Raw genomic sequence first — 18,055 nt, 5'->3', positions numbered from 1 at the left:
GCCCCCCTGCGAAAACGAACGAATGAATGTTTCTTGTCTTTATGCTAAGCTAAGCTAACTTCCTTCTGGCTCCATACTTAATGGAGAGGCAAATAAGTTAAGCCTAGAAAATATAGTGCATTAGCTTTAACTGCTTTCTAATTTTTAAATTAAATATTGGACATTAATCAGTGGTTAACCCCTCTCATCACCTGAATCCATTTTCCTTATCGTCTATTAGGTTGCTGTTCTGCTTCAGTTCAGAGGTCAGTCTCAGAAGAAGAGCAGGGCTCATGCAAGCAAATAGCTTCTCTCTTGCGCAATGACACTTCTGCAGCGGCCCCCAGCATTTATCCAGGCTGTGCGCGTCACACCAGCCCATGCCCGCAACATTTTGGGTGGATTTTTGGAAATTAAGAAACAGATGTGTGCGCATGTTTATTTATCCAGTCAACGGCTAGATTATATGTAATTAGAGATATTTAAGTACATCATTTAGAGCTGAAAACATGTTGGTTAAATAAATTTTCCAGCCTCCAAGGAGAAATGTGACAGGCCTGTCTTGTGGTGACCCGGATTTGTGCCAGTTGGATTCACACCGGTAGGCGTCGCTGTTTCTCTCTAATAAACAGCTGGAGTTTAATGATCCAGTAGCATCTGAAATTCTCCTAAAATGTGTAAAATATTCCTGGAAGTGCTACTGCTAATTTGCTTATAACAGATTTTAAGATGCAAATTAAATGCCGAGCTGTGGGAACATTTTGGTAAAAAGCTGCTGCTCTGTGGAACACGTTATCTTTTAATACTTGTAGTATTTTCATCCACCTCTGTGTCCCACCTCTTGGTTCCAATTATCTCAGGGGGCTGGACTGGCTACCAGCTGCACACTTCTGATTGGCTGGACCTGCTGTCGATCGCAGGCTTGTCCTGTATCCTCCTGTTGGCGAATACAGTCCACGCACCAGAAGTCAGAAAGTCAAATTTCACCAAGGGGGTTAAAGGAAAAGGCGAGATTTATCCGGCTATTGAACGCCTCATTTTATCGCTCCACAGTTAAGAAGTGTATTTAGGCTGTGAATACCCCCTCGTTAATGTGGTTTTGCTGTAAATAAGGAGGTTAATTGGACTTGAGGACTTGTTGGCTCCTTTCTCCGGCTTTTTATTTTTACGCGCTGTGCTGTTTGCGCACCTGAGACCGCTGCTCAGCCTGTGCAGCGCCAACATGACTTTGACGCATCCGAGCATCTAAAACTATCATGGTGACATTATCCACGGAAGACATAGGTGCTGTGGTGAACCTCGGTGAATGCGCAGTCTCCCGCTGTGGAATAGCCGAGTCCAGGTGTCTCCAGTGGGGAGCTGATGTGGCCGTTTGGAGGAGCCAGCCGGGATTTGACAGAGCGCAGGAGTTTGAGATGCAAGAGAGACCTTAGAGGGACAGTCCTCGGCTTCTTTTAGCTGGATTCAGCGTCGGGCTGCCCGGAGCCATGGCCTCTGAAGTGGTGTGCGGACTGGTCTTCAGGTTACTGCTGCCAATATGTCTTGCAGCTGGTGAGTTTGTTGTTTAATCCACACTTTCATCCCTCTATAATAAATCACTGATTACTTATAAGTCATTTGATATCAATCAGATTAATTTACTGCTATAATCTTTAACTTTAAATGATAGGTGTGGACTTTATTTTCGTTTTTATAGTCAATCTTTTTCAAAATATATACATATTACACATACATATATATTTAAATCTGATATATTACAGTACATTTCTGATATTTTTGTACTTTTAGGATGTTTGGAGCAGCTATCAGATTTATGGTTATGTGAAAACGTAATTCATTTTTATGATGATATGTGTTTGACCTCCTGATACTGGAGGTCACAGTTCATCCGCTCATCGCTGCTGAGGTCTGCTGCTCTAAAGGCGAATACAGGCAAAGTCATACACCACCCACTATGTGCAGATCACAAGGCAGAGCCGTCATTTACCACCACCGTTCTCCACCTGGCTGTCATCTTTTATTGGATTTAGTAAAGGAAACGCGGCCGACAACAGAGCATATGTCAAAGCCATGGTGTTTATTGTTTACTTTCTCATCAGAAGAAGCATTAAGTCAGTCGGACTAGTTTAAGGGTTTTATTTTGATCAGAGTGAAACAGGAAAGCAGCTGAATTACAGCTTTGGTAATTCCTTTTGAATTTTTTCACTGTGGTTTCTGAGTTTTGCTCATTGGCTATTAATGAATCATCAGTGGTATTATTGATCGTGACCTCTGCTAATAGTGTTAATGTTATTCGTTAACATTTACGTTGCCTTGACAGGGTTAGAGCTGCGCCTCTTGTGCTGTTTCACATTCCCTCAGAGTTACAGTCAGCTGGCCTTTTTTTTTTCCACAGAATTTTGTTTACTGAATTTGTGACCTTGTTAAGAAAAGCTCTCGACACGGATGAAGTTGTCATTGCCGTGTTGTCGAAAGTTCCTGCTTGATTCACTCCTTTGCTATGCAGATTTAAGAGATGATTCATACAGTCAAACTTGGCAGCTTTTATTGGACTTTCATCACTTTTAAACATCCAGCACGGGGTCTAGTTTCACAGAAGAGTTTGTCAGGATGACGCTATCGTGTCACCTTGGTTGCAGAGTCTTTAAATTAAATGCAGTTTAGTTTACGTTTCCCGCTGTAATCCTGTGGTAGGCCACAAGTGAAAAGTGATTAGCGTCAAACTGCCACTGAGGTTCCAGTGTGGTCTAAGACTTACGAGGTCGAGGTACTTTTAAAGCTAACAGCATGCTTTCTATAGATAAGACCCACTCAGTGCTGCCATAATGCATCACTTGACAGGCCGACGCCCCCTTTATTTCCAAAAGCAATTGTGAGGCCATGCATTGTCTCCATTAATTCGTGGAAAGTCGTTTTAACAGTATGAATTAATAATGCAGCCGCGAAGGAGAGAAGAATTGCCTTTCCCTTTTATCGTAAACATACCTTTAATATTTTATGTTTTTTCAAAGTGCAAATGAGTACTTGTCATTCACTGCCGCTGCACGCAGTAACTGGCAGGATGGAAGAAATTTAAAGTGGAAGGAAGGCGCAGGAACAGACAGGGTCTGGATGGTGTTTCTGTTGTCTGTTTTGTTTGATTGTTTCTGTTTATTAGTCTGAGATGTCACCGTAATTAAAACACAGTGCAGCTCCCAGTGTAATGCAGATTACTCATTTAATCATAGTTATTATTCACAGGTTAACTTTCATTCATGTTTCGGCGTTGGGAAATATTGAATAAAAAGTGTATTTCATGGCCTCTTAGTGATAAATAAACAGAGAGTAAACAACACAGCAGATGTTATCTGACCCCAAACACTGACACCAACCTCACCGTGTCTCTTCAGTTGTGTAATATACGTTGCAGACTGTTGCTTTTCTCATGTCCTAGTGAAAGACTCGTCTGCTGACGTTACATAGTCTGTGTTTCCTGTTGGCCATCTGACAGCACCTCTATTGAAACGCACAGAACTGCTGGGCCCATGTGTACACAATCCCCTCAGCCACCACCACCTTCACACACAAACACACATTTGCACACAGCTACGGTTTTGCTGATCAAACAGGGACGCTGTTTATGTGTTTACTGGCAGAGTTTTTGCAGAGTGTGAACACAAGTGAGAGCATGCACTTTCCCAAATGTCTGATTTAATAAATGAACATGTGGCGTGAAGGTTCAGGTAGAGCAGAGCGAGACAGCACGACACTGAAACAAACAGGTGATATGCAGATGCTTTACTACTGTGAGCATCACTTTAATTTGATTAATTTGTACACTCATTTATAGATGCGCTGCTATTTAATTGCACATCTTGAGGCAAACGCGGTGATCAAAACCCCATTAATGTGCATATAGTTCATCATAAAAATTACAATTATCTCTGAAAATATGACAAAAATATTGTCCAGGATCTTGTAATGAATTTAATTGTTGTGTTTATTGTAAGAATTTTAAAAAAAAATAATCAGAGTCAGAGCTGATCTCCTAAGACTGTGGGGGAAAAAAGGATAAATCATCCTTAGAAATAATATAAGGCCATGAAATTGTTGATAAGTTCTTATGCTGACTCAAATGCTAACTTAAAATGTTAGGGTTAGGCTAAGTGCTGTTGTTATGCCAAGTTAATGCTAAACTGGCTTTGGTGTGGTTGGTAGAGAGCTCACCGTTGTAAGTAGTTAAACGTCTTATATTATACCCGAATAATATTTAATGCATTTCAACTTTACTGTGACATAAATACCATCTTAAGTACATGCTAATAAAACATGTCAACACTGTTTGTTAGCCTGCTTGTTAGCTTGTTACTGTCAAACTGAACTTTTTGTTCAAGCTATCAGGGTAAAATTATCATAAGCTACGTGTCTTTTTGGAAAAAATAAATGATATAGTCTTCCTCTTACAAATCAAATGTATGAATTATAAACATTGAAATACTCCCTTGCTCAATTTAGGTGACTTGACTGGTCAAAACCGTTTGTCTGGTATACCGTGTAGCTTCAGCAAGCTAATGTTGGCTAATGCTAGTGAATAGATTTCAGTTGATTGGCTTACTAATTTCTGTTACTTTAAATTTACTTGTGCTTCTAGTATGATGCTGCTGCTGTAGTCATTTTATTTGCACTGTAATTTTTATTTAAAGTCACAGTCTCTACAGATACGTAAATATTATATAGACCTACTTTGTTGAGTAGGTATGTGGCTGCAAGCTAGCTTGTGCTAGCGTTTAGCGTTAGTTAGCTTACCAGTTAGCCAATGATGGTGCTGTTAGCTAGCTTGTTACCTAGCTACCAGACATTATTTATTTATCTTACAATAGAATTAAACAGCTGTAGAAAATGGGAATTTTGATTGGAAACTATTTAAATTCTCTAACAAATGTAATTTGAACAAAGTGCTTACTATTTAGCAAATTTTACATACTTTGTTTAGTTGCTATGTAGCTACAAACTAGCTTACACCAGCTTCTAGCATTAGTTAGCCTGCCAGTAAGCCAGCAATGGTCAGCTAGCTTGTTAGCTAGGTAACAGACTTAGCAATGTGTCTAAAAATTTAACCAAACAAAAGCAGATCAAAAACAAAATAGAATAGGAAATGACTTTAATGACTCTCATTTAGATTAATGATCAATCATTCTTTTATTTTTTTTATTTTTTACCACAGCTCAATTCTAAATTATAATTGATAATAATATAATTGTTATTGATTAGGCTATTTGTTACATAGCTGCTGATAATGAGCAGCTATTTGGATTTAATTAATTAATTGTTTTATCTATTTTTCAGACAGAAATGTCAAATATTTCCTTGTTCCACATTCTCAAATAGAACGATCCGCTTAACTGAATATTTTCCCCCGGGGCTGTGGGAAAATCTAGCTGACATATTTTCACAGTTAATTGTGAAAATAGGTTTTGTTTCTCTTTTGTTACAGTAAACTGAGCACATTTGGATTTGGGCTGATAAATGGACATGCATGTAAAGACCTTATGTTCTGGGAACTTGAACTGTTCACCATTTTTATATTTTACAGATCCAACCAACGGTCAAGAAAATAATGAAATGGTTAAATAATGAAAATAGCTTTTAGCGGAAGCCCTGAATACAAATAGCTTCTTCTTAAAGATATGTTATGTTATGCGGCTATATCTAGCCAGAAAACCTTAGTTTTAAGTTTCATGCTCTGATGAAAACAGTTAATGCGGTATGCTCTTTATTACTTTCTTCTGAAGGGTTTACATTCCTCTGTTATCACCCAGTGCACAGTTTGGCCTGGCACTGCATCACCTCATCAGGTTTTGGGTCCTAAACTCCTGAAATTAATTGGTCCTAACTTCACATGAAAGGCTGATTTACTCCTCTTGTCTTTAGCCTTTGTGTGTCTGCAATGATAGGTTTAACTCTAAGAGACAAAAGCCAGATTCAACCATGAATGGGGATTTTTGCAGTAATCTGATGTCTGAAAACAACGGCAGTTTATTTTCACTCCCTGTGTAAAAATCCTCGGATGGTGAGTCATACAGCAAAGGCAAATGGTCAGGAAGGCTGCGGTCAAGTGTCTGCAGGCCTTGGCAGCGGGAGCAAAGCCGTGCAGATAGATTATCTGTATCTACAATCAGTATAGATACAGACTACTTTAGATTTATAACTCTGTTGAGATGATTAATAGTGACTCTTCTGGCTGCCAACTTTGGCAAAATTGGCAGGTTTAGGACTTATTTCATGCCACATTTTAAATAAACCTGAGTTGGGTGGATAGAAATGGTGCAGAGTGAGATACCAAAAAATTAAAGATTGTGAGTCATTCGCTCCTCATTCATCCATGAGGCTGAGGCTGCTAAAAAATAATAATGCACAATAAAGTGCTTTTTATGTAATTTGTGGTTTGTTGTGCACACTTAAATTAAATCACAAAGATAATCTACAGTTACATAATTTGCCAAAAAGGCAAGAGCCTAGAAACATTTAATGACTTTTGTTAGTTTTCATCGGTCTGTATCTGAGCACAGAGAAAACCAGGAGGTGCACTTACTGTAGGGGAAAAGGGTCAGAGCCAAGTCAAATGTCAATGAATAGCTCCATTGAGCGCTCAAAGATAAATAAAAGCACCATTTTCAGCAGTTAAGTGTAATTTTTCAGTAGTTCAAGACCGGTAGCTGCCGAAGTCTGTGACTGAGACGATAACTCGCGCAGCCGACCAGGTTGTAAACCCTGCTCTTGTTGATATAACTGCAAAGAGAAATTTGGGAGGTCAAACTGCGTGTCCACGTTTTACACAAAGTCCCTCCTTGACTCAGTGCCTCCTGACCTAAAGATTTTCAAAGAAATGTCAGCAGCTTGTCACATATTTTGTGCATATTGAGGAATTAACGTAAAAAAAAGAAGCTGACATTACACCGTAACAGTCTGCTGAAAGCTGAAGACATGCGTCATGTGCGGGCCTCAGTGCTGATTTCAGTAAGCGTTTGCTACAGTGCGGTACATTTAGGATGCGTTAATTGGTGTTTAGTCAGCAGGTGATGGCAGCTGTTTAACTGGTAAAAGCACCCGTTCAGCGCAGATGGTCACTCTGACTCGGGAAGTGAGGTGCGTTCGATCAATGAATGGTTTTTGGAAGTCATGTTTGCACTTAAGCGTTTTAACTTTCATCAAGAGACCAGAACACTTCCATCATGTCCCTGGGCAGGGTGTGTGTGTGTGTGTGTGTGTGTGTGTGTGTGTGTGTGTGTGTGTGTGTGTGTGTGCATACATACCTGCTCACTTGCCAGTTCATTAAGTACATCAGTAAAAACGAATGCTCTTATATTCTCATATGAGAGTCCTGCACTAAATGGTGGTGATTCAAATGTCTGATTATTTTGGAGGACGTAGTTTGTGGAGCTGTAGTATTGAATTAAAAACAAAAGTGTTTCTGTTATTAAGGCTCACTGACTAAAACGGTCAGTACAACACAATACAATACAATAGTACTAGAAGCCACAGCATCTGAAATTAAAACACAGTTGAATCGACAGCTCTCTCAGTTATTTTCAACAAATGCTGAACACCACAACCTTCATGAAGATAAGATTAGAATGCATTTGTCATCACGGGTGTACCTAATGAAGTGGCAAGTGAGCGTATGCGTGGTTAGGGTGTTCGGGAAAAGGTATGGAAGGCGTTGCATAATGCGGTGTCATGTCTGGTGACGCATCCCAAATACAGAAACATTAGACACATTAGATTAAAGCTGCTTTAAGTTCACATCGGGGCAGGGCATCTCTTCCCTGTTATGTGATTTTTTGTTTTTGTTTTACAATGATGTAAGATTGAGAAAAGTGCAAGAACATCACATTGGAGGAACTGGAACCAAAGAAAGACTGGTCTAAACAGAGTAGTCGCCAGTTAATTACTGTTGAAGACAAGCAACTCAGGAAACAGGGTTTGTTTCAGGTTCTTTATTTTACTGACGTAAGACAAACTAAACAAAAATCAGCTCTGGCAATTTTTGGATTATAATATTGTAATTTTATCTTGTTTAAAAAAATAAATTAGAATGAATCAACATTACTCATTCTTGACTAAAATCAAATATCAGGCGCTCGTCCCAACATTTCACGCTCTTCGTGCTCCATGTGTTTTATTTAAAGAGCTGGCAGCCAAAAGTTATTTTCCTGTTTTGAAAACTCTGAGGTATACGATGCATTTTAAGAGCTTCTGGTGCGTGACGAGAATTCTATTTATTTTTTAATTTTTTTTGTAGTTCAATCCTGAAAAATTATCCCGTTTCAGTAATTCCCACGAACCATGAAATAATAGAATGAGATTCTCGCAAAAAAAGAAAAAGAAAAAAAAAAAATCCTCACTCGTACAGCCGCACTCTCTTGTGGCATTTTCCAGCGCAGCGGTCGAGACGTAACCGCAGGCTGTTCAGTCAGTTAATTGTCTCTCTTAACACCCGAGGAGGACTATCAGGCAATTATTGTTCTTCTAAACAAACGTCCGTTCCCTGAGTGACTGAATTAAATGCAGGATCCTTCTGTGATGCAGGCCAGATGAACAGATAATGAGGCTTGAGAGTGTGAAGTTAAGTTGGAGGAATGTTCTCGGGGTTTTATTACTACGAGCAGATTTTTCGACACCAGGAACATTTTAATGATTTTCACCACATGTTTCTCTCAAGCCCGTGTTTAGTTGACGACCCGGCTGCCAGTTTCTGCGCTTTATTTACCATCAAACGTTGTTTAATGCACACAAAGCAATAAAGATGCTACTGAACTTCTACCGGTGGCGTGAATGGAGGTTTATTGTAGTTTTTTGTGGTTAGAAGATGGATTAGCTGCTCATTAAGTGTTTTGTGTTTTTGTTTCTGCAGCTTGCCTGTTCAGGTACAATGCCCTGTCCTTCGTCTACCTCATCTACCTCCTGCTTATTCCACTCTTCCCAGAGCCCACAAGCACAACAATGCAAGGTAAGATATTCGCACTTTCGATGGCTTCGGGTTCGCCCATCGCCTGCAGAGCCTTGACTGCCTCCCAAAAGCCTCCCGTTTGAGTTGCAATGTTGTCCTCCGTAATACAAACCAGCCCCTCTCCGGGAGACTCGAATTTCCTTGAGATGAGGATGGATTTGGCACGTAGATCGGTCGATGAAAGGTAATATCGGTGGGTGCGGGCATGAGTCCGTCTGTAATAATAAAAATGATCCACGGCTAGCCAGATCTGATAGAAAGCCGTTTTCTGTGAGGACCTGATCTAAAGCCTGCCTGATGGAAATTGACATTTTAGGCTTAGGTTCAGATTATTTGCACAGATAATGCCCGTATAAACAATAAAAGATCTGAACACACAAGCTGCACGGTTGAGAAAAGAAACCCAGAAGACCCTATGAAAGGTAAAACTTGCGACTGTTTTTGATAATGACTAACCACTTCTGTTACTAAAGGTTGCTCCTACTGATCCCCTCATATTATTCTTAGCTGGGTTTCAAAAAGAATGCAATAAATGAAAGCCTCCTTTAAAGCCAGTAAACTAGCGTCCACATCATCCTTGGATGACTGTACTTAAGCCTCTGAAGTTAAATAAATCACAATGAACCTCTGTGGTTTATAAGAAGTGACTGAGGTGACTGTTCTCCTTACGGGTGATGAATGTGGGATCGCAACGACCGACTTCAGCCTTGCCTTTATGCACTTCCCTCACCGCAAAATACTAAAAGGCACACCTCCCAGACCTCTAATGATATGGGTTTTCTGTAGGAGACCACATGCAGTGTTAAATAATATATAAACCCATACAGGCCGAGAGAGGGAACAACTTCCAGTCCCGGAGCCGTCTCTGCTCTGCTCGTCTCCAGCTGAAATAACAGTCAGGAAGTAAAGGAGGAAGAGAGAGCGAGAGAGCAGAGAAAGTGGACCACTTATAGTCTCATCAATAGTTAACGAGTCTTCTAGTAAAGCTAAATGTCCGTGTATCTGATAGCTGTTGACTTCAGGAGTGGCTGATCTGGATTTACATGATCTTTCTTTCCTTTAATGCCATAACTGTAATGTTTCATGAGCCAAAAGTGGGCCTGTTGCCAATGTGTCTCGTCCTGCTCGCTGGGTTTTTGTAGCTTTGCCTAAATTACACACTTAAAAACCAACAAAAGAACTGTCAAAACATCAATTTCACCTCTGATTAATTCGAAGATCACGACTAAAAGTTGTGATATTGCAGTAGCACCTCACTTAAGCTGGGATATTGTGCTGTACAGTTGTAAAACTGTTATGCATAACCCCACAAGGATGGAGTAAATGTAATGAGATGGAGATGTTACCCTGTGAAGAACTACTGGACCGGACAAATTCCTGTGCCATGTTCTTTTTGGCATCTACAGATGAGCGATAGAAAGCATCCGAACTGGAAACATCACAGTCTGGAGACTGGGATGTACACGGTCCAAGAAGGGAAGGATCTGCAGTGGATAATTAAAACCACTCAGAACATCACTGGTGCCCACCTACTGAGCATCAGAATCAGCTTTATTTAACCATGAATGCGTACACGCACAAGGGATTTGAAAGTGTACTCAAATAGGGATAGATAGAAGGACTGTGGTGACTGTGCAGAGTCAGTGCACCGTGCTGCCGACTGTCAGGCGATGCAGACGTATCCTCAGAGCAGTATCAGTCATCCAGCTGTGAGTTTACTGAATTCATCCTCCACACTCTGATTACCTGATCCGAGATTCGTTCATTGTGAGTGACATAAGTGGAAATAAAGGAAATCTTGCACATAAATGTCAAATAAGTGCTCATCAGTGTCCCAGAATGGCATCGTCAAGTGTCTTGTTTATCTTTAATCACTTGTCTGGAACCCAAAAGGTGTTTGCAGTGATATAAAATGGAGAACAAAGAAGACTTTTAAATAATTGTGTTTCCAAATTTGTCATTACAATTATTTATATTTCCAAAATACAGAGCCAAGAGCCAAGCCACCAAAAGGTTAACAAAACAAAAATGTCCAGATTGTTAAATGTTTTATCAGCTTCATGTTCACGTAACCTTTCACCAGACATTGTTACAGCGGCTATGAACAGCGTCTAAAGCACTATGAGGTAAACTGCCAGAGGGCTGTGTTTCTCCTAGATGGTATGAGATATTTTTCTGGTGCACGCTGCCAGGACATGTATCCCATCTGTCTGCCTCAGATGTCTGTCACCGGGGAGGGGGCTGAACGCTGACAGACGCCGCATGTGGAAGTTGGAGCAAACAGATCGACAATGATTGTTATCATTGCACAATAAACGCAGACTGAAGCGAAAGATCTTCACTGTTATTCACCGTCCGTCATTGAAGTTGAACGTCTGTTTCTATACATTTGGAGGGAAAAGAAATGACACTGTCTGGCCACTTTATTGGGTACACTAGTGAAAACTTATGCCTTCTAATATAACAGCACTGCACTTAATTGTCACTTTGCAGGGTTATAATGTTCAGTTTATGCTGAACCAGCATCAGAAAGGTGGTAATTCAACTGAATGATCATTTTGCAGGATGTGTCTGGTATTTAGCCTAGCCTACTGACTAAAATGAGGTTTTTAAAATAATAAAACACAGTTGAATCAACAGCCCTCTCACCTATTTTATACAAATGCTTAATACCTTAACCTTCATGAAGATTTAGTGCAGGACTGTTATATTAGAATGCATTACTTTTCTCTAGTGTACCTAATGAATTGGCCGGTGATGGTGTAATTATACTGTAATCAAATAACCACTAGGGTTGCAGCTTTTTCTCCTGGCTGTGGCCACGGCATTTCTTCATTATTGACGTTATGCAAATTTTTTTGTAGTTAGTCTAAATAGAGAAACGTAAGAAATGTTATTGTGCCGAAGAGAAAAGCCAACGTGCCAAATTCAATCCTTTGTCATAAAGGTCCGCTTCATTTTGTCGTTCAGTCTTTAAGGACGTGTGGTTAATATTGAATTTTAAATTTGAGAAGTTAATTTAAACCAAATGCTGCGCATGCATAATTCATTGGATGTAATTTGTTTTAAAAAGCTGCAGCAGCGCCCAAGGACGCATCAGTATACGAGACTCCAATCCAGTCTTATGCAACTTGTTTGTGATTTACTCTCTTAAGTCGTAATTACAGTATTTGACTTCACGTTCCCCCGAAGGCATTGGATCCTCAGTGGAGGTGAACAAACTCTAAACTGTTGCTCTCGCACGAGGAGGAAGCTTTTCAAGAGTCGGTGCTATGCGCCTGGTTGAATGGGCTCTGATGTGACAGCCTCCCTTAGGAGAGTCTATTATTTCTGTTGCGTGAATCTGTATAAATATTTTATGTTATGGGTGATTTACCAGGTTTATGTTTTAGCTTGTAGACTTTCAACAGCGGGTGTCTGGCTTTAACGCGTCCCCTGCTTTGGCTTTTTAAAAATCCATCTTCGTCATGCCTTTTTAAGACCTGACACTCTTTGTTCCCTCTTTTGTTAAGTCTGGCACGGGCTTCCTCACGAGGGCCAAGTTGGCTTTTTCTGAAACTATGATTTGGCAAGGCCACGTGTCTACATCAGGTTGTCAAATGGACACAATTATCTGACTGCTCTGGAAAACTGAACAGTTGTTAAGTCCGAACAATGCCCTTTGTTTTTTTTTTAAAAAGCACTTTAAAAAGTGCACCCGGGACCACGTTTTGCGGCAGAGTGTCACAAACGCAGATGGCCGTCACACAACAAAAATGTATTGCAAATAGGAAAATAGGTGAACAGAGCCAAAGCGGGTTTCAACATCCAGAGCCTTAGGACCCACTTGGGTGCAGAAGCTTGCTAAAACTCCTCATACCTCGCGTTTACAAGCATTCTTTTACTTCTTTGTGGAAGCTCGGGGAATTGCAATGGGAAATTAGCACAAATTGTTTTCAGCATTTAATAAGCCTGACGTGGTGAGTTGCTGCACACGATGTGATCGGGTTGGCCCTCCAGCGGCCCGAGGCACCGCGGTAGCACCTCACTCAAGCCAGGATATTGTGCCTTACAATCGTAAAACTGTTGTGCACTCCCCGCAAGGATGCAGTAAATTTAATGAGATGGAGATGTTGGTCCTTCAAGAACTACCGGACCGAACTGACACGTTGGACAATTTAGTCCTACGTGGCTGATGGCTCTGTGAGATTTTCATAAAAGAACAAAAGTTTCATGAAGCTCATCCTTCTCTAAAGATGGACATTTACATTTACATTTACATTATAGAAATGTTCTGAAATATCCTTGTGTAGAGAGTCATCACCATAACAACTCCTGAAATTATCCCAAATACCTGTAGGTGCACTGTAAAACTGTAAAACGTCCATGTGTTGAACATCTGTGGCGGCTCCCCAGCCTGCTCGCATCCTTCCCTCCCCGGTCCAGCTGTCCACTGACATCTGTATTCTTTACCTACATGAAAGGGACAGTGGTCAGTCAACACCTATAGTATACGCTCTTATGGCCTCACACAGCCATGTCATCATCTGTGAACACCAACAGCTGCTGAAGCCAGAAACTCAAGAATTTAAATCAATAATAGCTGGTTTTGCTCAACGATGAATTAAAGACTTAGAGATATTGTGGTCCACCAGAATGTTTATTTGACTTTTCAACAGAAATAAGCTTTGCGCAATGGTAGTGTTACCAGTTCTTAAACAGGATATGTATTGTGATCCACAGTAAATCCCCCTTGGGTGCTCTCCCAGTCACCCTCACCTCCTTTAGCAATTCAGTGAAAGTAGCCCCAGACTCTATGAAATAAAATGAGAACCAGTGGTTGTTCTCCGTTATAGAAAACAGCTGGACGTGTTCAAATACATTCCTCCATCTGTCCTGAGAAAACTGCAAGACTTCAGAAATACTTCTTAACGTTGCAAAGAAGGAGCTTTGTGTTGCGTCTAAAAAAACAAACCACCAAAGAGGTCCTTTTCTGTGTTTCGGTGCATGAACGGCAGAAATAACACGTGGGAATCCTTAAAACTGAGTGAGTGTGAACTGTTCTCCTCCTTTCAGGCCACACAGGGCGTCTGCTGCAGTCTCTGTGCTTCACCAGTATGTCCTTCCTGCTGCTCCACATCATCTATCAGATTACCATCAACAGCCTCGTGGCCGGGAACTACACCATCGCCTCCGACTGTGAGTACACTGCGGCCTTTATAGTCACGGCTCCGAGGGAAGTGACGTTTGTTGTGTATAACGACACATGAAAACTAAGAATTCAAGAACCAGGAATAGAGCTGATTGATTGGTCAGGCATCGGAAACTGACTTTCATCCTCATTCCCATGTGCGATTAGGTCAAAAATCACTTTTGTCCTGTGTTACAGTTTAAAGTCCACCTTTCAGTACTGTTAGTGCTATCGGTGCCAAAGTCCTGTTATAGATTCTTTAATTAATAGTTCAATGCACTTCTGCCTTCAAGAGGAACTTTTGAGCTCTTGGTTATCACATGGGAAATTGTGTATACAAATTGTTTAGCGTTCAAGTGGAAACATCAGACCTCAAGTCGTGAGAACACTGGTGCTAGGCAGCTAACACCGAGGCTAACAGTTTAGCAAGCTAACGACCGGATCACGCCGTTGGAAATATCTTTTTTCTTTTCTTTTTTTTTTTGTTTAATGATATATTTATTAACTTTTTGTGTTTCCCCATATACAGTACATCCTTAGGAGACTGAAAAAAAAATAAAAATAAAAGGGCAAGGACCAGTAAAGACTATACAAGTAAACAGTGCAAAGCAGGATACGCCATGTAAGACATCTGCAGTACAGTGGGACTCAGGCCCTCAAAGAATCAGTCATCTTTGACATATTAACCGTATAAAACATGACGCAACTCCTGAACTCTGACCTTATAGAGAGGCGAAGTCCCGCCCCCCTACTTCCGGGTTATGGGACCTATCTTTCGAAAAAATATGAACGGCAGTCTATGGAGAGATAATAATTATTTTTTGGTCCCGATCGAATTGTGGCATGAATTTCACATATGATGTGTGTGAATTTAAAAGATAATTTTTCACGTCAAGAGATAAATTATTTGACCTAAATAAGCTGAACAACATTAGGTTTTGTATGAGATCGCTTAGTGAACTACATCTCTCTAGAGATCCCTAGAGAACTATGGCTGTCTCCTTGTTGAGCTTTACCGTCTTCTTCCAGGACGAAGGCAGAAGCATCAAACGAGGTGAAAATCATTATAAATCGGGTCATGTCGAGAGCTGTAGTTAAACGAAGGGAGTTTTGGTCGGTTCTGTACGCGCCAGCATGCGGGACTTGTAGTTCGTTTAATTACGTATTTTCCATAGCGTTTTACTTAACTATCTTGCGACAAACTGTGACATTCTTGACATGTAAAATCATTTTTTATTCTGAAAAACAACATATGTATAATCCAAGGCACAAGTTGATCGGGACCAGAAAATAATTTATCTTTCGCCATAGACTGCCGTTCATATTTTTTCGAAAGATAGGTCCCATAACCCGGAAGTAGAGGGGGCGGGACTTCGGCTCTCTATTAGAAATTCCCATTCATGTGTTTTTGGTGAGGAGGAGCTGGATCGTATGGACTTGACACATTGCTCATTACATTTAACTGAATATAATAATATTTTGTGATGAGGGCGGCACAGTGGCGTGGTGGTTAGCACTGATGTCTCACAGCAAGAAGGTTCTAGGTTTGAATCCACCGGGCGACTGGGCCTTTCTGTGTGGAGTTTGCATGTTCTTCATGTGTCTGCGTGGGTTCTCTCCAGGTTCTCCAGCTTCCTCCCACCGTCCAAAGACATGCTAATTAGATTAATTGGTGATTCTAAATTGGCCGTAGGTGTGAATGTGAGTGTCTCATTGTGATAGACTGGAGACCTGTCCAGGGTGTACCCCGCCTCTTGCCCAGTGACAGCTGGGATAGACTCCAGCCTTCCCCTCCGACTCTCCAGAAGAAAGGCGTTTACAGAAAATAAATGAATGAATATTTTGTGATACGAGTTGAGCAGATCTGCCTTGTTTCATTATTTAATATGAGAATATTCATGTTAATTTTCATTATTCTCTAGATTTGTTTGGTTTATTACCAAAAAGCCTTTTTTGAAGTGTGTTTTAATGACTCCTTGACTCTTAATAATTTCAATTAGCTCCACAAACCTGTTGGAGAAAACATAGAGCAACCCACACTGACCAGTCATAGATATTCTCGTCTAGTATCCCGTGGCTCGAGTGTGTGTTTACATTTTTTAGGAGGTGCACATGAGCTATGATGTAGCGTAACCCCTCAACCCAGAAGTGTAAATGAATCTTATGAAACACAGCCGTACAGACGTTACCCCTGCTTTAGTTGGAAAAGAAACCCTAGATCCTGTCAGTCGGTGCTTTTAACAGATAGCGACTCTTTCTCCAGAACAATCTGAGCACTCATGTAGGAACAAATTTGTTGAAAATCTCTACTTGTGAGACCACATGTTCACGACAGATTGCGTGCTCACATGTGTCCCATCCATCACACAGAAGCTCTGAACCCAGCCGTCGGTGCAGTGTCACAAAGTTGTATATCACCAGTAAAGTTGTAGCTTTTTTTTTTTTTTTTTTCAGCCTCTGGGGAAGTTTCCATCCAAAACAATAAGTGAAGACATGCACCATTCACAGGAGAGAGTAAAATGTAGTCAATAATAATTCACACTTTCTGGACTATCCTCACTCTTATCTTAGTCCAGCACATTCCTCGGTGTAATTAGCTTCCTTGTGCCATATGGCGACGTAGAAAAAAGGAGATACTTGCTGCCAGTAAAGCAAACACCGTGAGTTACTGACTCAGTGAAGGTGTTAATAGGCGGCCTTGGGCTTCTCATGAAACCCTGTATCAAACTGTAAAAACGCGATAATAATGAATGTGTCTAGACGAGACGGACCCTGACCTTGAGTGCTCATGACTTGTTCTTTCTAATTGAACTGACTCGCTCCCCCTCCGTCCGGGGCAGCCAGCTCAGGAGGCAGAGTGAAGCCCATGGCCTCAGGCGGCGCACAGAGTCGCTGAGAGAGGGTAGACTAAATATGCTCTCAAGGAAATCTTTATTACTGACGTCTCAGGGGCTGTAGTTTTTGGCAGATCAAACCCTGGAGTGATGAAATCGGGAAGTCTGTCCTTCTACTTTATTTAACGTTGCGTTATCCTTCTGCTTGCCTTTCTATTTATGTAAGCAGTAGTTACCTACGTTAACTCGATTTTAAACTATGACTTATTTTCACACTAATCAGTATAAGTGTATATATCACAAGTTAAAGAAGAACTTGCTAACTACGTGCTAATAATTTGGCCCTAACTTAGATATAAATATATATTTTTTCTGGTAGTAACAAATCATGATCCAAACCAACAATGAACAATTCTTACTCGTTCTTATTTCCTCTTCCTCCCATTATTATTGTTATTAGTTTCACATCAGCTTCACCAAATGTGTTTTAATCCACAGGTGAAAATAGTCCCAAACTTATACACTATTACATTTGTTTGTTAAAATATTCAGTACCTGGCTGTTTCAGGACATAAATATGACATAAATAAAATAAAAATAAGTATGTACTGTATTTGTCGCCTGTTAAGGTCGTTATTGGGAACAAGAAAAAGATACTGGCAGGTTGGGACATTTAGAAAATACTAAGATAGAGTTAATATAGTTGATTTTGGTCTTTTATATAAGATTAGTTAATTAGGAATTAGTAAATATAAGACATAAGTCATAAATTTAAGGTATAATTTAAGACTGCTCAAATTGATATAGGCTGTGACTTCAAATAAACACATATAGGTGTTATTTTAGCAGAAACAGGAGTAAAACAACTGGCTTTATTCAAATAATAATAAAGAAATGAGTTTAAGTTTGTCTCAAGGCTCGATGGTTATCTGTAAGTCAACCTATTTAACGTTCTGCTTTATATCATTTAGACTTTATATCATTATCTGCAGCAGTATGAGCTCTGAGCTGCTAGGAATTTCTCAAAAATTCATAAAGCACAGTGTGGAATTTATATAAACATCATGAATAAAATGTCTCGCA

At 40.3% G+C, this 18,055-nt stretch overlaps 1 protein-coding gene across 1 annotated transcript in view; it reads left to right on the top strand.

Annotated features, from left to right (window-relative positions):
• Nucleotides 1–867: 867 nt before the first annotated feature.
• Nucleotides 868–18,055, top strand: part of piezo2b (piezo-type mechanosensitive ion channel component 2b) — an 82,281-nt gene continuing 65,093 nt past the window's right edge. Inside the window, exons 1-3 of the mRNA XM_084546621.1 lie at nucleotides 868–1,530; nucleotides 8,873–8,968; nucleotides 14,024–14,146. Of these exons, the coding sequence (XP_084402747.1) occupies nucleotides 1,467–1,530; nucleotides 8,873–8,968; nucleotides 14,024–14,146 (283 nt within the window). The 5' untranslated portion in view covers nucleotides 868–1,466. The remainder of the gene's footprint in view (nucleotides 1,531–8,872; nucleotides 8,969–14,023; nucleotides 14,147–18,055) is intronic.

The sequence above is a fragment of the Chelon labrosus genome (assembly GCF_963514085.1).
Source record: "Chelon labrosus genome assembly, chromosome: 6".
Classification (NCBI taxonomy): Eukaryota; Metazoa; Chordata; class Actinopteri; order Mugiliformes; family Mugilidae; genus Chelon; species Chelon labrosus.
Note: the sequence above shows the minus strand (reverse complement) of the source record. Positions and strands in the feature narration are given on the sequence as shown.